Source organism: Gracilinanus agilis, chromosome 6, assembly GCF_016433145.1.
Source record: "Gracilinanus agilis isolate LMUSP501 chromosome 6, AgileGrace, whole genome shotgun sequence".
In the NCBI taxonomy this organism is placed as follows: domain Eukaryota; kingdom Metazoa; phylum Chordata; class Mammalia; order Didelphimorphia; family Didelphidae; genus Gracilinanus; species Gracilinanus agilis.
The window spans coordinates 11,086,434-11,108,489 of record NC_058135.1 but is presented as its reverse complement, the minus strand read 5'-3'; the positions used below and the strand labels follow the sequence as shown (position 1 = coordinate 11,108,489).

At 45.1% G+C, this 22,056-nt stretch overlaps 1 protein-coding gene across 3 annotated transcripts in view; it reads left to right on the top strand.

The window, feature by feature from the left end:
• MYOZ2 (myozenin 2) overlaps window positions 1-22,056 on the top strand; it is a 50,868-nt gene that overhangs the window by 6,580 nt on the left and 22,232 nt on the right. For all 3 annotated transcript variants that reach the window (XM_044681000.1, XM_044680999.1, XM_044680998.1), the window contains one exon: window positions 12,130-12,299. In XM_044681000.1, the coding sequence (XP_044536935.1) occupies window positions 12,141-12,299 (159 nt within the window). In that variant the 5' untranslated portion in view covers window positions 12,130-12,140. The remainder of the gene's footprint in view (window positions 1-12,129; window positions 12,300-22,056) is intronic.

Below are 22,056 nucleotides of genomic sequence, written 5' to 3'. Positions count from 1 at the left end.
CACACACACACACACACACACACACACAGGTGATTAGCCATGCACATGCGTGCAGCTGTGTGCAGAGCGGATCCGCCTAGGTGAGTGGGTTGAGCCTGGAGAGGCAGATAGTTTTGCTTTCTCCTGCAGAAAGCCACCAAAGTAGCTCTTGGGGAGAACTGGTGCTCCCAAAGGAGGCCCAGCTCTGTAACTAGCCAAGCAGCCTGGTGTAGTGAAGTCAGGAGCCCTGGATTCCAGGCCCAGTTCTGCCCCCTCCTAACTGTGGGACCTCAGGCAATGTGTATGTATAATCCAAGGGTTTGGACTAATAGCTAAAAAGTCATAGCAAGTCTTTAGACAGTTCTTTAAGGGCTGCAAATCGCTTTGCCAATATTACCTCAACTTATCCTCACAGCTCTGGGAGGCAGATGCTATTATTATCCCTATTTTTACAGATGAAGAAACTGAGACCGGCAGAGATTAAAATGACCCACTCAAGGTCACACAGGCAGTAAGCCTTCAAGGCTGGATTTGAAAGCAGGACTTGCTGGCTCCAGGCCCCAGTGCTCTCTCTTCACAGTGCTACCTCGCTGTCTCTACTGCCCCATTCGGCTCCCTAATTCTACAAGTCCTTATCTTTAAAGAAATTGGTGCGTCAAATCAGCTCACACTTTTTTTTAATCGGTGGTCTCCGCCTTATTTGTATGTTTGTTTGTTTCTGTTGGTTGGAATTCGTGATTTCCCAGGTCTGGGCTATTTTTTTTCTTTTCTTTTTTTCCAGTCAAAGCTATTCGATTTTCCCAGTTACTTGCAATAACAATTTCTGACACATATTTCCCCAAACTCTAAGACCCAAATTATCGCCCTTCCTCCTTGCCTCCCTCGCGGAGATGGTCAGTCATCTGATCAGGATTCTACATGGTTAGCACGCCAGATGGCGGGGGGTATTTTCAACACTGGAATTCCCTTCTCCAATGAAGAGAGCCTCACAGGGGCCTAACTTTGGGGCCGGGAGGATGACAGAGGCCAGCCAGGCCTTCATCTCATCTCCAGAGGAGGCTTCCCAAGGCCAGAGGAGTTAAGCGACTTGCTCACGGCTTAGCTGGGATTCACATCTGGGTCCTCGGACCTTAAATTCATCACGGCTCCCACTTTACGGCCTCCGCACCGACGCTACCGGGGCCTTTGTCTGCGAGGGTTATTCCAGTAGATCGTGAGCTCCTTGAGGGCAGGAGCCTCCTTTTGCCTCTTTTTAGACTTGGCCCATGCCTGGCACTTACGCACTTGACATACTTCTAGACTGGCTCAGTTGTCCAGAGTATGAGGAACTCAAAGACTAGTCCCCAGTCACCCAGACAGAATGTGTCAGAAGCGGGGTGATCCCCTCCCCCCTCCCCCAACAAAAGGGAAAGGAAGTCAACCTCTACTCAGCGGGTCACAGGATTCCAGCTGAAATTTCAGGGAACTCAGGAATCATCTCCGCCAACTTCCTCATTTTAAAGATTAAAAAATTGCCCCACCCTGCCTTTTGTTATTGTTGTTGTTCAGTAATATCCGACTCTTTAGGGCCCCATTTGGACTTTTCTTGGAAGAGTTACCAGAGCGGTCTGCTATTTTCTTCTCCAGCTCATTTTACAGGTGAGAAAACTGAGGCAAAGAAGCTTAAATGACTTGCCCAGCTCCACCCACTTTTCTGAGGCTGGATTTGAACTCAGAAAGATGAGTCTTCCTGATTCCAGGCCTAGGGCCGTCCGCTGCGCCACCTAGCTGCCCGTCTTTCCTTTACCAGTGTGAGTAATTGAATCCCATGAAGGGAAATGAAGAATTCCAGGAAAGTGGCAAGAAGCTGACGTGAGAGTTCGCCAAGGCCCTCATACTGTCTAACGTCATAGATTAGATTGGGTGAGGAACGGGATCTGGGGTGTCGCCGTGTCTCTGGGGCGCTCAGTCTCCTCATCTATAAAGGGAAGGAGGCAGACGAGGAAACCTCTGAGGTCTTTCTAGCTCCGGATGCTGGTCTCTGACAAATCCTCCTGACTGAATCACGGCTCGCTGGCATTTTGTCAGCTCTAAAACATTGTATGAATGTTAGTTTCTACATAGCGTGTCATCAGAGTAGGAGAGGAAGTGGACAGACCTAGGATCTCGATGGCTCAGGGAACTCCAGGATGAGGAAACAAACACCCTTAGCCAACGCAGATGGGCTCCTTTTCTGCAAGTTGGTCTTAGAAGGTTGTCTGGAACACTAAGGGGTTCAGTGACTTGCCCAAGGTCACACAGCTAGCATGGGTCAGAAGTAGGACTTGAACTCAGGTCTTCCTGATTCCAATTCTCTATTCACTACTATCTATTCTGTCTATCTGCCTGCCTGTCCATCCATCCATCCATCCATCCATCCGTCTGTCTGTCTGTCTATCTATCATCTATCCATTTATCCATCCGTCTGTCTGTCTTGCTGTCATCTATACATCTATCCACCCATCCATCCACCCATCCATCTAGCCATCTACCCACTCTTCCATCCATCTATCCATCTATCTCTCTGTCTACACATATACATAACACACATACACTGTCTATGTGTCCATGTAGGTTCTTTTAATAACAAAACTTTAGAAAGATGTATGGCGCATACATGTATATCAATAGGCACACATACATATGACTTGAACATATATGTGTATTGCATGTATATGTATATATGTGTGTGTCTTATACACACACATACATGCATCCAGAAATAAACTGGAAGGTATTTAACAACTGGTTCTTCCAAAAAATGTATTTCTGATACTTTAAATTTTAATCTGCCATTACAACATTGTCTCCATGATTTTCTTTAGTCTAAACCAGTGATGGGCAAACTTTTTAAAGAGGGGCCAAAGGAAGGGAAATGCTCCTCTGTCAGTCTGTTTCTAAGGCAACTCTTTCCAAGTTTCATTGTATTGTATCCTACTCATTGTATTCGTCAGATTAAGAATAATGTCCTGAGGCTGGATAGAACATTTCAGGGACCCCTCTCCCCCTGCATCTGGAGGGCAGGCCGTAGTTTGCCCATCACTGCTCTAAACAATGATCAAAGCAATAAATTCAGGGCAGCTGGGCAGCTCAGTGGATTGAGAGCCAGATCTAGGGATGGGAGATACTGGGTTCAAATCCAGCTTCAAATACTTCCTAATTGTGTGACCCTGGACAAGTCACTTAACCCCCATCCTCCAGCCCTTATTACTGCCTTGGAATCAACACAGTATGGACTCTAAGCCAAAAAGTCTGGGCTTTAAAAAAACAAAACAATAAACAAAGCCCCGATTTGTAGCATTTGCTAATTTCAGAGGTATAAACGCTCGCCCTGAAATTTTAACAATCAGCTCTCAGGAGCCAGTTTCTAAAAATTAAAAAAGTATAAGCTGGCTACAAACGTACCCTGTGTGTATACCCACGTGCTCGCCCACATGGTATATAGAAAATATACATTTATATACTCGTATATCATATATGTGCATTTTATATGATACATATTATATAGCCACGCATATAGATGTTATATTTAATCTAGATCTATGATTTTGTTTCCGTGAAGAAACTCCCAGCGTGGGAAGCCTCCCTCCTCTGCCCCCTTTTTCTCATTTCTAGTCTTGGAGAGGGGCCTGGAGCAGAAGAAGGTTAAGGGACCCACAGCTGCTCTGAATCCTCTGTCTAAGGAGGAATTGGAATTCAGCTCTTTCTGACTTCGAGGTCAGATCCCTGTTCCCTAACAGAGAGACCTATTTTTACATACATTTATGGAACGGAATCATTCCATACGTGTGTACACACACGCATACACACACACACACGTGAGCACACACACACACGTACACACACAAAACACTCCACGACTGGCGATTGAGTGTGTCAGAGGGGATACAATGGTTCCATGTCAGACAGGAATCGATTGAAGAAACTGGGCCTCTTTGGTTTGGAGAAGAGAAGATTCGAGAACAATGGGGTCCCCTTTAAAGGTCTGCCTTGTAGAAGAAGAAGGGATTAAGCTTGTTCTGGCGGGCACTGTGGGGATTTTACAAAGGGCCCGCTTCGGGTTCTTCACTGGGGACAGCTTCTACCCATCAGAGCTGTCCCAAAGTGGAATGGGTGGCCTCAGGTGGTAATGAGCTCCCCATCCTTTGAGGTCATCAAACTGGATGCCCACTTGTCAAATTCGCTCAGGCGGAGATCCCTCGCTGGTATGAATTAAACTTTATCTAGACTAGATTGGACAACTCTGTATCTTGGGCCTGGGGTCAGGAAGACCTGAGCTGAGATCTGGTCTCAGACACCTCCTTAGCTTTATGACCTTGGGCAAGTCACTCAGTGCTATTTGTCTCAGTTTCCTCATCTGTAAAACCAGCCGGAGAAGGAAATGATAAACCCCATCCAGTATCTTGGCTAAGAAAACTCCAAATGGGGCCACAGAGAGCCAGAGAGGACTGAAATGACAAAACAAGGGCAGCCAAAGACTATGGAGGGCCTTTCTGACTCTCAAGTTCTGTGAAGTTCTGGAGTACTAGAAATGAAGTCAGAAACCTGGATTGCCATCCTGGCCTGCCAAGTATTTTCTGTGTGACCCTGGGGAATTCAGCTGATTTTTCTCAGCCTTCATTTCTTCATCTGTAAAATGGGGATAATCATCCTTAGAGAACAGGGCTGTTTGTAAAGCTCATATAACCCAAAGTCCTTTGCAAACCTTAAAATCCTCTAGAAATGCCAGCTGCACACTGACACTGTGTCCAATATTTCTTTCTTTCTTTCTTTCTTTCTTTCTTTCTTTTTTTTTAAACCCTACCTTCTATCTTAGAATCAATCCTCTGTATTGGTTCTAGAACAGAAGAGTGGTCAGGGCTAGGCAATAGGGGGTCAAGTGACTTGCCCAGGGTCACACAGCTAGGAAGTGTCTAAGGTCGGATTCGAACCCAAGATCTCCCATCTCTGGGCCTAGCTCTCAATCCACTGAACCACCCAGCTGCCCCCAACGCCAACATTTCTTAACGTGAGTAATGGCCCGTGAGTATTCACTTTTGTTGAATAAATGAATGAAGCATGACAGTGTAGACCAGCTTCCTACCCTCAAAGAACCCTGCCCATGCTGCCCAGCCCATACCCACGCCTCTCGTGCCCGCAAACGTAGCCACCACAAAGGGAAGGAGTCAGGAAGGACAAGATACAGGCCTTAATGCTTTGCAAAGTATTTTATTCATCTTGTTCTCTCTGGAACCACACAACGACCCTGTGAGGCAAGCACTGCTGGGATCATTATCCCACTTTGCCAATGAGGAAACCAGGGCTTCACACCGATGGCAAAAGTCCGAGAGAGGATGTTCAGCATTTTCCCCATTAAACCACATTCCCTAGAAAAATGTAAAAGACCCATGGCATCCCCCAGGGGAGAAGAGTCCGGAGCCCAGAGGCTCTCTCCATCTCTACTGGAAGTCTTCTGTTGAGGAGGAATCTTTCTCCACTAGGACCCATGACTTGTCTTCCTCGACCCCTGAGAATCTGACCCTAAAATCAGAGGCAGCTGAATGGCATTTTAGAAGTCAGGGCATCCAGCCCCGCCCCCCCTTTTGGAGATGAGGCAGCCCCGGCCCAGAGAAGGCATTTTATGAGTCGATAAAACTGAGAAGCACAGGCCTCTGGTCTGCTTCTAAGGAAGCAAGAGAGCTGCAATTAGACTCCCATCTTGGTGTGGTTTTTTGCCCAAGGTCACACAGGTAGTGAGTTGGTACAATGGAGCGAATATCGGCTCTGGGGGCCGCATTCCCAGCTTCAAATCTTGTTTCTAGTACTTTTGATACTCACTTCGTGTGCCTCAGTTTCCTCCTCTGTAAAGAGAGCCCCTGCAGGACGGCCTTTGTCCGGTGACGGGCAGGAGCTTCGAGCTTCTGGGAAGGGCACATTAGGATGAGGTTAGAGAATACAAGGCCTCTCCCAGGTCTAGCCCAAGGACCTAATGATTCCCAGTCACAGGGCCAAGACTCGGGCCAAGGCCTTGGACTGCGATCTGGGTCTAACCACCAAGATGGGAGTCTAATTGTAGCTCTCTGGCTTCCTCATAAGCAGACCAAAGGCTATGTTTCTCACTTTTATTGACTCATAAAAATGAAGAGAAAAATATTCGCCCAAATTGCCAGAGTTCTTTGAAAGTTAATTACCATTTAGGGAGCCCCACGATGGTGCCTGTCCATCCCATGAGGAGGATGCCATACATGTGGAAGCAAGCGTCCAATGGCAATCTGAATATCACAGAATTAGATAGGATCAGGGCTTGAAAGAACCAGAGAGACAAACTCACACAGAGAGGGGTGCCCGCTGGCACCAGGCCGAAGACTAATAAAGCCGGCGTCTTCTCTGGACACAACCAAGTCACTTTCCATCCCGTCAGTGGGCCTCTCAGAACGACCACTCAGGAACTCGCCTCTTTTTGGCCTCGGCCACACAGCAGAAGCCCTGGGGTCCAGGGGAGGCTCTCAAGGATCAGGGTGGGAGGTGTTATTTCTTCGGTTTGTTTTCACATCAGCAGTCCCATAACTCTAAGAAACCAGAGGAAGGAAGTCCCGGGAAGGAACAAGGCCCGGGCTGGGCAGTAGGTATGCTAGAGTAATCATTCCAAGGGCCCAGCCTGGGACCAGAATGCACTAGAAATGCTGCCAAAGTGCCCAGTGGGATGCCGAGGAGGGGCTTGGGAGCTGCAGAAAAGGCTAACGAGAAACCTAGGGGCAAAGTTGTTTACAAGAAGAGCAAAGTATGAACTGGGGATCCTGGCCACGTACCCCCTGGGCCTTTCCTCCGAGGATCCTGGCTAGAAAGGGTCTTGGAAACCTTCCCACCCAGAGGCTGTTAAGCTGGCTCCTGTCCTGAACGCCTTCTTTTGTCAGGTGGTAAAGCACCATAGACTACCTTCCTCTCCATTTGGCCTAGACATTGTTCTTTCATGAGGTCAGTTTTCCAATTCCATGAACCACTTTGTACTAAAGGATTGGAATTCCCTGGTTAAGAAGCCTTGATCCAGTCCAGTCCTACGTTCCCATTTGACAGATGAGGGGAGTGAAACCCAGAGAGGACAACCATGAATATGACTCCACAGAGCCCCACTTCTCTCCCAGGACCTCCCAGAGGGTTAAGGAAGAAAGAAATGTGAATGGAAGCCTGAGTCTCTGACACCATTATTTGTCTATTATGACATTGTGCTATCTTCTGCTCAAACCAAGGACCCTTTTATGATTGAATCATAGGGGCAGCTGGGTAGCTCAGTGGATGGAGAGTCAGGCCTAGAGATGGAAGGTTCAGGGTTCAAATCCAGCCTCAGACACTTCCCAGCTGTGTGACCCTGGGCAAGTCACTTGACCCATACTGCCTAACCCTACCATTCTTCTGCCTTTGAACCAACACATAGTATTGGTTGTAAGGCAGAAGATAAGGGTTTAAAAAATGATTGAATCACAGAGTCAGGACTGGAAGGGTTTTTGGAAGCCAACAAGCCCAACCTCATTATTTTTTCAGAGAAGACAATGGAGGCAAAAAGAGACCATGTGATTTCCCTAGCATCACTAGGAAGTGTTTGTGGTGAGATTCAAACCCAGGTCTTCCTGGCTCCAAGTTTCTATGCTCTCTCTATCCATTATTTGTTGGCTTTGCTATTCAGTCCTTTTAGTTGTATCTTAACTCTTCGTGAGCCTATTAGGGGTTTTCTTTGCAAAGTTATGCCACACATCACCTGATTCTGCTGTCAGACTTATAACTGTGGTTCACAATTCTATCTAGCACTGACAAAGTACTTTCCCAGTGAGAGAGGTGGGGTAGCTATTAATAATGAGCCCCATTTGACAGGAAAGGCTCAGAGAAGAGATTTGCCCATAGACACAAAGCTAGTAATAATTAGTAGCATCTTATTTTAGAATTTGGAAACAATTCCATCTAACCTCCCATTTTAGGGATGAAAAAATTGAGTCCCAAACAAGGTCCATGATTTATCCAAGGTCCCACAGTGGTAAAAGCAGAATCAGAACCTGAGGACCCTCGACTCTAAATCCAGCATCCTGAAGGATTGCCGGTGGCTATGTGACCTTGAACAAGTCACTTCATTTCCCTGGGCCTCAGTTTCCTCATTGGTAAAATACGAGTTTGTCAAGATGATCTAAAAGGTCCCTTCCCATTCTAGTTCCGTGAAACCTTGGACAGTGTTCTTGCGCCTCAGTTTCCTCAATCAGATGACCTTTGAATTCCTTTCATGCTCTGGAGCTCCGAGACGGTGGGGGACCAGAGTGCCTCGCTAGGCATAATGCGGAAGGACCAGCCAGGCCATTTACAATAAACATTTATTTAAAAATGCCCTCCCCACCGAGCGCAGGCACAAAGACAGAGGCCCCCGCCAGAGAGCCCGCGTGGCTCCCACGGCAGCCCCTCCAGCCCCTCCTGCTCCCGGGGCTGATTCAGGAAGGCCCACTAGAGTTTGAGAATGAAAATCTGCTAACACAGATGGAATGAGATCAGGATGAACCCGCAACCTGGAGGCTCAGAACAAGTCATCCAGCCCGGCAGACGAGGAAGGGCTACCGCGCATCCTCCAATGCCGTCGACCAACGCGTCCTTCCGGTGGCTGAAATTCATGGCGTCACGGCGCACGCGGTAGGCTAGACTACCCAAGGGAGGGGCGTGGGATCACGTGGATCCGCCTTGCCCAGAATGACTGCGCTCCCCTCCCTCCTCCCGGTGCCCAGAGGAGGGAGGGTCACGTGAGACTTCGGCCTGGGCATCCTTCATTTGGAATGGCCGGAGAGTTCCCATCCAGCGTGTGGCCGAGGCAGCCGGTGTCTGAGGCCGCCGCTTGTTATTCCCCAAACGCTTTGGGGCCCTTTCAGAGTTTTCGAACATGCCAAAGTGGAAACAAGCACCACGAATTGGTTTTGCCCCTGTTTGGATATTTTCGGGGCTCGTCGGCACCCTGGCTGGGCGCTCTGGGAAGGCGGCCGCTATTCTCGCAGCATGACCTCATGCCCGAGCCCGGGGCGTGAGGAAGTAGATTATGGAAGAGGCGTATCATTTATCAGGCACCGCCATGACGGACATTGTTCAGACCCTCCGTGGCAGCTGCCAGGAAGGGCCCGGAATAGCCGGGCTCTGCCCCGTGGGGCCCAGGCGGCAGCCCGAGTCCCTCCGGAATGGAAAGCGGTGTTGGTTTTCATGAAGGGCAGATTCTTCTCAAAGCCATAACGAGGGGATAGCGATGGGGCTGCGCCCAGGGCGGCCATATTATTAGCCCTTGCAGAGCTTCAGCGCCAGAGAAACAAACGACCTGGGGAAGGAGAATTCGTCCCAATGGGAAATTGCCAGATGAGCCAGATGAGCCCTGGTGACCACCCCCCACCTCAGCTCCTTCCAGCCCCACCCCTGCCAGCTCCCCTGCCTCTCCACCATTGCCTAATGGAACTGGGGGCGCAGGCAGGGCTACAAAAATCATCACTTGTGGCTCTGAGTCCTTCCCATTCACAACCAAGTTCCCACAGTATTTTTTTTTTTAACCCTCCCCTTCTGACTTAGAATCAATACTGTGTATTGGCTCCAAGGCAGAAGAGTGGTAAGGGCTAGGCAATGGGGGTTAAGTGACTTGCCCAAGGTCACACAACTAGGAAGTGCCTAAGGCCAGATATGAACCCGGACCTCCCAACACCAGGCTGGCTCCATCCACTGTGCCACCTAACTGTTCCCCCCAGCATCTTTAAAGTCAGATGAAGCTTTCGCTATTATGGAGAGGAGCTCCCTCCCACCCCCACCCTCCATACACATTTTACAAAGAAGGAAACTGAGGCCCAGAGAGGGTGTAGCACCATAGACTTTAGATCCATAAGGGACCTTAGAGGTCATGTAGTCCAGGTATTCTTAAACCAGTATCCACAGGGAGTGGGGATTCTTAGCCTGGGGTCCACCGGTCCATGGATATATTTCAGGGGCTGGTGAATTTGGGGAAAAAAAACTCACCTCTGATTTCCTTCGAAATATCACGTGCTTTATACATTTAAAAGCATTCTTCTGGGAATGGATCCATTTCACCAGGCTGCCCAAGGGATCCATGACAGGGGGGAAAAAAAGAAAAAAAAAAGGCTGAGAGCTCTGGATTTGATTCCAGTGCCTCATTTCACGGAGTAGGATACTGAGGTTCAGAATGCATGGGACTTGCCCAAGGCTACACAGGTGCCCAGCAGTTTCCATATTGCCAAAGGTCTAAAGGTGGTGTCAGCAACTCCTAAATTTCAGCAGGTAGTCGCTGAGAACAGGGGATCCCCGCCTTTTCGCTCATGGAACCCCTCAGAAGTGTATCAAATAAATACGGGGCATTGCGAAGGAAAGCAATTCCACAGAAATGCAGTTACCAAGACACTTGGAAAAACAAGCTCCCTGATACCAGTTTAAGAACCCCTTCTCTAGCCCAACTAGAAATCCTCCAAGGGAGAAGCTAAAGGCCAAGTCCTCTAACATCTCCTCTCTACAAACGGGAAGGCAGTGGATGGAAGGAGCCTGAAGTGTGCAATCAGGAAGACTCCCCGTGGGAGTGCAAATCTGGCCTCAGAGGCTTACCAGCTGTGTGGCTCTGGACAAGTCACTTAACACTCTTTACCTTGGTTTCCTCATCTGTAAAATGATCTGGAGAAGACAGTGACGAACCTCTCCAGTATCTTTGTCCAAAAAAGCCCTTGGGTAATGTGGAGATTAAAATTAATATCCAATAGCTAAGTATTATATTTTATAAAGTTTTATTAATAATAAACTAACATAAAAAAACTAGAGTAAAAAGGTGCTAAACTAACTTCAGCCATGGTCGGGAAGGAAAGAGCAAAAGGGCGGAGTTACAGAACAGAAAAACAATGAAGAGACCATGCAAATGTGGAGGCGCTGGAGAAATTAAAAGGAATTTTGGGAAATACTAAGGGGATGCAGTTCAAGATTCAAAATCTCCATTTATACAGTAAGAAGAGTCAGATATGAGGGCAGCTATGTGGCTCAGTGGATTGAGATGGGAAGAATTGGATTCAAACTTGGCCTCAGGCAGTTCCTAACTGTGTGACCCTGGGCAAGTCACTTGACCCCCATTGCCTAGCTCTTAATGCTCTTCTTCCTTGGGACCAATTCATAGTATTGATTCTAAGATGAAAGGTAATTATTTTTTAAAAGATATTTTACTTTCCCAATTACAGGTAATAATTTTCAACCTACATTTTCCAAAATTAAAGATCCAAATTGTCTCCCTCCTTCCTTGCCCCCTCTCAGAGATGGTAAATTATTTGATCTGGATTATGAAAGGAAGGTTTTTTTTAAGGCAGGAGGAGGAAGAGAAGGAGGAAAAGGAGAAGGAGGAGGAGAAAGAAGAGGAAGAAAAAAGGAGGAAGAGGAGGAGGAGGAGAAGGAAGAGAAAGTGGAGGAGAAGGAGGAAAAGGAGGAGAAGGAGGAAGAGAAGGAGGAGAAGAAGAATGAACAAGAATGACTGAACAACACTATATATCTCTCTCCCTTTCCACACGGACAGGCATGTGTGTGCACACACACACAGAGAAATAATTATTCACTATATGATCTAGTTGCTCTTTAATCTGAGAATGTTTCTCTAACCATTTTTTTATTTTTTTTAAATAAATTTTGATCATCTACATTTTCCAAAGCATTCTGCCCCCTTCCCTTTCCAAAAAGCAATCAAAGGATTTTTTTAAAAAGACTTTTTAAGATACTTCAGCCAAACTAACCAAAGAAGTGAAAAATCCTGACATTGTCCCTAACATTTCACATCCGGACCTTTTCATAACTCTTCTTTGGGGACAGCCTTTCCAATTGATTTTCAAATTATGTTTTATGTTATTAGCCTGAGTTTCCCACCAAAGGCTGGAATGGTAGAAATCATCGGTGGGTCACCCAATGTCAGGCAATTCTCTCTTTTGTGGTGGGGATAGAAAAGTCCTGCTGAACAGGAAACCAGAATAGCTCACTGTCTGGTGATATCATTGTAGCTTAGAACCAGGTCAGATCAGCACTTGAGATCCATCAGCAGAGTACAATAGATGCTGAATTAAGCCAGCAGCCAGCAGCATTGGGCACTGGGTGACCAGTATCTCATGTCTTGCTTTGCAGAAGTAGATGGTATGGACCTGGGCAAAAAACTCAGCATCCCCAGAGACATCATGCTGGAAGAGCTGTCAGTCCTCAGCAACCGAGGGGCCAGATTGTTCAAGAGGCGCCAGAGGAGATCGGAGAAATACACGTTTGAAAATTTCCATTGTGAATCCAAAGCAGAAATGAACGTGAGTACTGTGGGGCATGCTCGGTTTCTCAACATGACTAGATTTCCTACCTGGGCCCATGGCACCAGGGAAAAGCCACAGTGTTGTTCAAAGCAGGTACCACTTTTTGGACAATAAAAGCACAAAACCCGTCGTGTGAGGCTGATTGCCTGAGCACTTTCTAGCAAAGTAACAAGTGTCCGGATAGAATATGAAGAATGAGTGAACATAGACTTGGTCATCTGCTCCTTGGCCCTTCCCCAGCATTCACTTGTTCATTATAAGCATCATCTCATTTCCAGTCTATTTCCCCAGCTTTATCAATCAACCAGTCACAAAACAAGTATCTCTGGAGTATCTTTGATGTCCTCAGCCCTGGGTTACCTACCAGAGGAGCTGAAGACATCTTCCTCATTCCTGAGAACATCACATTATCACTGGGGAGGTGAAACTCCTAGGTGGAGGGGAAGGAAGGAAGGAAGGAAGGAAGGAAGGAAGGAANGAAAGGAAAGGAAAGGAAAGGAAAGGAAAGGAAAGGAGAGGGAAAGAAGAGGGGAAAGAGAGCGGAGGAATGGAAGGAGGAAGCAAGGGAAGAGGAAAAGAAGAAGGGAGAAAACTAGAATTTATTAAGTGCCTTCTGTGTGCTAAATGCTTCACAAATAGTCTCATTTGATCTTCACAACAACCCTGGGAGTTAGGAGCTATTATTATCCCCATTTTATAATTGAAGAAACTGTGGAAGAGAAAGATTAAGAGAGGCAGAAAGACTTACCTAGGGAAACCCAGCTAGCATGTGTCTGAAGTCAGATTGGATTTCAGGACTTTCTTCCTCTAGGTCCACTGTTCTATCTACTGTCACCTAACTGCTTCTAGAAAAGGAACTAGAATTATAGTCGGGAGACCAAGGTTCAGATCCTACCTTGGACATTTACTGACTGTGTGCCCAGAGTGAGTCCCTTAATTTTTCTGTCCCTTAACCTCATCCGTTAAGTGAAAAAATTGAAGTCCAAAGTCTCTAAGAGTCCCTTCTAACTCTAAAACCTCTGGTCTTATAAATCCCAACTCTGCTATTTTATATCTGTTTGACCTTGGGTGATCACTCTGGTCCTCAGTTTCCTCATCTGTAAAATGAGGGGACTGCGCTCAATGACCTCTAAGGTCCCTTCAGCTCTAAATCTTTGACCCTGGGGTTGGTCACCAAGGGATAAATGTTTTTGGTCAGGGAGACCTTAGGAAGGGATAAAACTGATCACTGTGGAACAATGAGTGAACAAAGCAATGGGTACTCAGTTATCTGGTAGAGAGTCATGTTCCAGAAGCCATCAGAGTCAGGAAGAGGGGCAGGAGAGTCAGAGAGGGCTCAGGGTGAAGATGGAACTTGAGCTGAGCCTGTAAGGGTGGATAGTGGTCAGATGGCTGGAGACGGTGGTGTCCCTGGGGAAGGGATCTTCCTTGCATGAATGATAGCACAACAAGAGAGGGTTGTTCATAGGACTAGGAAGAGTCTAACCTTCCACAGATGAAGGACACATGCCGGGAAGATTGGGAAATACCGCTAGGCTGTGTCAAATGAGGGCAGGCCTGAAAGCTGGGTATGGACTGGATGTCTTGGGCATACATAGTCAGGTAACAGAAATTCTTGGGTAAAGGAGGCCCTGGAGGGAGCATTGTTTAAGGGAGACTCATTTGAGAATGACACCCACAATGCATTACAATGATAACTAACATTTCTACCCAGCTCTGAAGCCAAAGCAAGCACTTCATATAGGCTTTCGCTTTCAATCCTCATGTAAACCCTAGGAGATAGGTGTTATTATAGCCTCATTTTCCAAGTAAGGAAACTGAGGCAGACAAAGATTCGGTGATTTAACCAAGGCCACACAGCTAGTAAGTGTCTAAAACAATATTGAAATTCAACTCTTCCTGCCTCCCAGTCTAATAACCTAGCCACTGTACTGCCTAGCTGCCCCCTATTTGTAGATGGGGATATTTGGAGTCACAAGAGTGCCAGAAGAATCTGTTTCAGAGTTTGGACCAAAGAATGGAAGAGGGAGGGATGGAAACAAGAGATATTTCAAAAGAAAAAATAAACAGAAGTGGGTGTCTAGACTGGTTTAGAGAATGAAGGAAATTAATGAGTCAAAGATGACTCCAAGTTTAGGAACCTGAATAATTCAGAGTATCTTTAAATGTCTGCTCCTTCTCTGTACCCTTTCCTTCTGAAATTCACCTTGATCATGTCTGAAGCCCTTCTTAAAGAATTTTCAAAGGGGAATGGGATCCACTGACTTCCTCTCCACATCTGTTTTTATCCAAATCTGTGATTTCCCAGGGATAGGAACATCCTGATGTAGACTGACCCTTTCTTTGTGAAGCTGGAATATTGGAGAGTTGTGGTGAAGTCCTGGCCCAGGACCACACATGTGCCCAGGACTTGACCCCAGGTCTTCCTGACCCCAAGTTCTGTCCTCTGGTTGCTGTCATGCTGCCTTCTCCAAAATAGTAACAAAACGTCCTCCTTCCCAATGAAGAAATTCTATCACACATAAGGTGAATTTCCAGATTTCTTGTCTAACTGGATTGGATAGTTTAACTTCAGGTCCATCCAAGTAATTTAAGAACAACAACAATAATAACTTTATGCCCCCCTCTCTCTCTCTCTCTCTCTCTCTCTCTCCTTCTTGTTTCCATCTCTCCATCCACCTAAACACCAGTTCATTCATCCTTCTATTTCCCAGTAGAATGATCCAGCTAATGTCTCAAGGAAGGGCAGTCTTGCATCATAGAAAGAATACTGACTTTTGGAATAAGTGGACCTGAGTTTGAGTCACAAATTTGCTACTGGCTAGATTGTGAGCAAATGAAATCCCTCTCTGGGTCTCAGTTTCTCACCTATGTAATGGAAGGAATGGCTAGCCCAACTTTAGACTCTCTTCCAGTTCAGAAGCCTAGCTCTTTGTTGATAATGAATGTTGTTTTCCTCCATGAAGATCAATGTGGAGAACTTATAGAAGTAACCCAACTGTGCATTAGAGTTTACAAATACCATCTCCATCAGCTTCATCCTTTCTCAAAAGAGAGAGCAAAATGGAATCTGACACCGTTTGCCCAATAGCACAGAGAAATCTAAGACTTCCATAATTGTCTTGAGTTCCCCAGTTCTCTAAGACCCATTCGTTATGTCATATGACTCTGTAGAGATGCTTCTGGTAACCCTGAATCCCTAGGGTGGATGATCAAAGGGTTTCTGATGTGTGTTCTCAGTATCTTTTCATCTTAATGGGGACAGTGTGTTCTCCTAGACATGGCATGGCTCCTGGAGTCAGGATGCCATGTTCTATTTCTGACCTCATCAGAAACGCTCCCAGTGAACTCCAGAAAGCCAATGCAATTCATCCTGTTGCAGGAATGGAGAGCTAGCTGGTCTGCCATCTGTCTTACATGGTATCTTCAATCTAGAACAACAAATGAGAGAACATCTATTTCATGTTTTGGAACAAAGGAGAAAGTGGTGCTCTAGCTGATCTTAAAGAGATTATGAAAGGCAGAGGGGGGAGAACGTACTCCATGCCTGGACTGTAGTCTCCCTGGGAAAATGGTGTGGACCTCTGAGCTATTGGGTATAGATGGATTATAGAATTAAAGGATGAGAGTAAGAACTAAAAAAGATGGGAAAGTAAGAAGAACTAGGCTGTGAAGAGACTTAAATGTCAAGGACTTTATATTTCGTTCTAGAGGCAATGAAGGAACTCTGGAGTTAATTGAAGGGAAGGGGTGATGATGTGATTTAAACTGTACCTGCACCATTGATCTGGCAGCTCTGGGGAGGATAGATTAGAGTCAGGAATGGCTTACACTAGGGAAACCAATTGGCACTCTCCATAACAACATTTTTTTTTAATCCTCACCTTCCATCTTGGAATCAATACTGTGTATTGATTCCAAGGCAGAAAAGCGGTAAAGGTTAGTCAATGGGGGTTAAGTGACTTACTCAGGGTCACACAACTGGGAAGTGTCTGAGACCAGATTTGAACCCAGGATCTCCTGTTTCTAGGTCTAGCTTTCAATCTACATGAGAAACATGACTGAAAAACAATTCCACCACAAAAACAAAAATGTAAAATTAGCCATGGAGTTGCCAAGTTGGGTCGATTCTATCTACTTTACATCTCCCATACATCCATCCTCTTCTCTCTCCTCACATGGATGACGTTCTAGTTCTGTTTCTCACATGCTTCTTGCTCAGACTATTGCAACCTCTTAGCTCCTAACTGACCTTCTTGCCCCAAAACCTACCTGCCAAGGGATATTCCTAAATAAGTCATGTCATGTCACTGCTCTAAAAGTCTTTCTGGCTCCCTGTTGCTGTATTTTTAGGGAAAAAGGCTAGCTGTTAAGCAGTTGAATCTAGGTGGGGAACTGAGATAGTGAGTTTAGGATCTACTTTTGCTGAAATGCCCGGGTCAAGCAAATCATCAAAAAATGTTCAGTCAACACCAGGGTTTAAACCCAAAATCCTCTGCTTATCATTTAAAGCCCTTACAACCTGGCCCCAGGCAACCCTTTACAGGCTTACTAACCTACAAGACTCCTTTTCTCATACTCCATGGTCCAGTCAAACTAGCTTTCTTGGGTTCCTCCCACCTGATATGCCATCTCCTACCTTTGTGCTCCGGTCCTGGTAGTCCTCCATGTCTGGAATGCCCTCTGCCCTCACCTCTGCCTTTCAGAATGCCTAGATTCCTTCCAAGCTCAGCCCAAGGACCACCTCCTCCACAGGAATTTTGCTGATCTCTCAGCTACTAGGGTCCCCACTCATTTATTCTAGATTTATTCATGTCTACGCATTCATTCACCAAAAAAGCGTAAGCTACACGAGGGCAAGGATTGTACCACTTCTGTCTCGGCATCCCGGGTTCCTAGGCCAGAGCCTGTCACATAATAGGCACTTAATAAATAGTTAGTAATTAGTTCCTTCTGATTTCATTCCGTCTGCATCCTGACAAGAAGGTTAGAGTATTGGACTACTGGGGTTGTGGGGGAATGATTTGTTTCAGGACAGCCAAAGCCATAAACCCTGCCCACCCCAAAGATTATGTGCAAAGTACTTTTTAAGGACCTCACAGATATTTCTAGGATGCCCTCGATACAGATTTCATTTACTCATGTCTAACCTGATGGATGATATATTTGAAAGACCATGTTACTGAAAGTGGAAAATCTGGCTAATTAAGAAGTTCTCCTTCGTGTCACTCACATAAAACTATTCTCTCCAAAATCCTTAATACTGTCTTAATTAGCCAAAATAATTGGTCTTCTCTCAGTCTTTATCCTTATCCATCTCTGTTGCATTAATCAGTGCTGATCACCCTTTCTTGTCTTCCTTCTACTGTGTGGGGTTTCATGACACTGCTGTCTCCTGGTTCTCCTTCCTACCTGTCGGATGGCTCCCTCTCAGTTTCTTCATGTGTTACCTAGCTGTGGGGGATGCCAAAGCTCTGCCCAGGGCTCACGCCGATCTTCTCTCTAGACTTTCTTGCTAACTTCATCAGCTTCCATTTCTATGCAGATAACTCCTACCCCCCACCCCGTGTCTATCTCTGTATCTCTCTTTCTATCCATCCATCCATCCACCCAGCCATCTATCCAACTCTCTGTCTCTGTCTCTTCCTCTGTCTCTCTGTGTGTATGTCTCTGTCTCTGTCTCTTGTGTCTCTCTGTGTGTATCTCTCTCTGTCTCCGTCTCTCTGTCTGTGTGTGTATCTCTCTGTATGTCTCTGTCTCTCTCACACTATCTCTCTTTATCCATCTATCTCTCTATTCATCCTCTCAGAGTTCTCTCTGGGTTCAGGTCTCATGTCAACAAACTGATTGTTGAACTCATTAAATTAGATGTCTCAGAGACATCTCAAATGACCATGTCTAAACTCAACTCATTATCTTTTGCCCGTACCCTTCCTTTGTCTATGGAACTTCCCTGTTTCTGTTGAGGTTTCCACCATTCTTCTCTTCTCGCAGGTTCCTCTCTTCAGCATTGTCCCTGACCCTTCAGTCTCCCTCATCCCACGTGTATAAGCAGTTACCAAATCCCAAGCTCCACGAATCAAGAATGCGTGGGTTCAAATGGCACCTCAGATACTTACTGTCTGTGTAACCCTGGGATAAACATTGGACTCAGTTTCCGAATCCTCTGTAAAATGGGGACTAGCGCCACTTCCCAAGGTTGTTGTGAGAATGAAATGAGATAATAATCGGAAAGCGCTTAGCATAGTAGCGAACATATAGTAAGCGCTATAGAAATATTAGCTACTATTATTATTATCAGGGGAAATGGGGGAATTGGCCTCCCTGGTCTCTAAGAGCCCTTCTAACTCTAAATCTGTGATCCTATAACCCCATTTTACAGCTTGCTGCCAATATTGCCTGACTAATCACATTAAAGGTCTTTAGGGTCTTCTGAATTCCATATTGAGACACGGATTCTTGTCCCATCTACTTCACAGGAAGGTTCCTGTGAGGAACTGAATTCAATAAACTGAAAGCTCTCTAGAAATGCAAGCTATTGATATTGTTTTGTTGTTACTTTTTTTTTTTTTGCATTAAACTTCCTTTAGTTTCCATGGGTCAAATCCAGAGACAATTATGAAGCCAGTCAGACAGCCTGCCCAAGTCACCTCCTGACACTGTGAAGGATGGCTGGGAGCCTGGCGGTGTGGATAAATGTGAAGTTGTGTGATCCTATAATTATGTCTAGTGTGCTCTTAGCAAAATATGCCCGTGGCTCCTAAAGAAGCCACCTAAAACCAACCGACCTGGGCTGACTGTCCTGGATTAGATAATCAGCCTCTTTTAGCACCCACAGAAAGGAAGTCACCCAACAGGTCTGTCTTAGAATAAAAGAAAGGGAGGGGATGAGAGGAAGTTCCTGGAACAGTTGAATATGTATAAAGATCTCTGAGACCAGGGAATGGCGCCAGTTATTAATCTCTTCCTTTTATACTGCTAATCCATAGACAGAATTTGTAATTGTAGTTTGGAAGAAAAACCGAATCAGTATGATAAGAGTTTTCTAAGGAACTTCTGCTATTACATTCGGAGGAGTGCCTCGGTCCCAAATAATGGTCAAAATCATTTCCTACATGGAATCCCAGAGTCCCAGAGCTGGAAAGAATTCTCAGAGCTCATCATCTAAATCCAACCCAGACCTAAACAGGAATTCTCCCCCACCACATCTTGTAGAAGCATCTAACCATGTTTCATTTTTAAAAAGAGAAGACTCTGGAGCAACTAAGGAGTTCAGTGCATTGGGAACCAGGCCTGGAGATGGCACATCATCCTGGGTTCAAATATGACCTCAGAAACTTCCTAGCTGTATGACCCTGGGCAAGTCACTTAACTCCCATTGCCTAGTCCTTACTACTCTTCTGCCTTGAAACCAAAAGTGAGTGTTGATTCTAAGACAGAATGAAAGGGTTTAAAAAAAAGAAGAAGAAAAGATGACTGGGGGCAAAGGGGAAGAAAAGGTTGATGATAGTCCAGTTCCAACCCCAAAACTCTATCCACTACCTATTATTATGTTATAGAGCCAGAGATATGTTGCTAGAAGAGACCTTACAGTCACTAGTCCAACTCCCTTATTTGACATTTGTGAAAACTGAGGCCAAGAGTTGTCTAAGCTAGTAAGCCTCTGAGACCCCATCCCATTCTGTGGGTCAGTGATTCTATGTTTTTAATGTCTTGTTATGTAGTCCTAGCTTCAAGACTTCTGCTGATGGACATCCCATTACCTCTTATGACAGTCCATTCCATTTCTCATAGAATCATATATCTGGCTATACCATTTTTTTCTTTAAAAATCTGCTGTGGCTCTCTATCACTTCCCAAGTAAAGTTCAAGTGATGGAATAGCAGAAGATCCTAGTCTCAGAGCTGGAGGGAACTTTGGAGGTTATTAAGTCCAACTCCCAGATTTTTCAAATGAGGAAATAGAAGCCCAGAGAGTCTCATGACTTCACCCATGTTCCTTCAGATAGCAAGCATTGCGGGCAAAATTTGAGCCTAGCTCTTCTGACACCTAACCATAACCCTAAATCCAGTGCTCTTTCCACTGTTCTAATAGCCAGAAGATATGCCTTAAAATCCAGATCAGATCTCCCTTTCTAAAACTCCCACCCTCTGCTCTTCCTTATACATTTCTGCAAGCTGAAAGTCCCAGCTTATATTCATTTTATCCTTCTTCAGTCATCCCTTGGAACTAGGGTTCAAATGATTAAAAATTTAAATAAAAAAGGCAGAATGGTGACAAATTGAAAGAGCTTCCTACAAAAGAATCAGAGTATCGGAGTGCTGGTAATAATATCTTGCCTAGAAACTGAATGTCAATAGGTTCTTCTTGTATTAGAAAGGTATTTATCTCAGTTTTGAATGTATATAACCCAAGATTAAGGGACTCTTTTTCCATCTCTCTTACATAGAAAAGACCTCACTAGCAAGAACCAGTACTGATTGTTTTGTAGGTTTAAGTTATACAAAAATAGCAAAACCTGAGACAGAACCCAGCTGCCTGATTCCTAGAATTCCTGGCACCTAGTACTAGACAGGTGGTATATTTGGGGGTTGGGGAAAAGGAGGGAGAGTACTTGGATGGAAGTCAAAGGACTTGGTTTGGACTAAGTGACTTCCTTTCTAGCTCCCTTCTAGGTTCAGATCGATAGGCCTGTGGTCTCTGATCTATCCATCTCCAGAATTTCTGCTCTGGGGCCCAGTTGTCCCCATTCTCCCTACCTTCAATCTCAAGCCTTGAGTTGGTAGGGAGGGGTCAAAACAGAAGAAAACTCAATTACAGAGGTGAAATCCAAGATAAATAGGACGATACTAAGAAAGCGCTCAATGTCCATGATGAAGCCAGGTCACCAAAGTCATAAGAATTGCTCAGTTACTTCCATACTGATCTACAAAAATTGTGATGAATGTGAAAGAGTATCGCAAGACTAGAGCTGGGGAGTGGAGAAAGCATAATATGTTGAATTACAAGATCAAAAAATGAAAAGAACTTGAAAGGGTAGAATTCTAGGCTGAGTCTGAGACAATAAAATTTAGTAAGATTCAATACAAAGTCTTACATGTGGGTCCAAGAAATCATTTTCAAAAACATGAGAGAAATGACTAGAAATCAGATTAGGAAAAGGTATGGAGAGCTTAGCAAACAGAAAATCACAGCCAATAACAGCAAATACATGAAATTCATCTAATTAAATACAACATATTTGGAAAGGTGATAGTCTCCCTGGTCTGACCACAACTCTGCAGCATGGGATTTATTTATAGTGCCACATTTTAAGAAGAGCCCTGGAGGAAAACAACCAAAGTGGTAAGATGCCTTGAGAAATTGCCATATAAGAATTTGTTGAAGAAGCTTAGAAATAGTTAATCTTAGGAAGAGAAGACTCTGGGGGAAACAGGATTGCTATTGAAGTATGAGACATAGAAGAGAGATTATGCTTGGTCCACATTTCCCTAGAGGGCAAAATGAAAAGCAATCAGTGGAAATTTCACAAGTACTGATTTTGGCCCAGAATAAGAGGAAACATTTCCTAACAATTATGTTATCGCAAAGTAGAATGAGCTATCTCATGAGGTTCCCTCTCATTAGACTTCTTCAATCAAAAGGTGATTAATGTTGGTCTTAAAAGGAATTTTTAGTTAAGTATAGATTGGATTTGAAAATTCAGAAGCCCCGCGCTACCTCTGAGATGCTATAGGAATAAGAATCATAATTT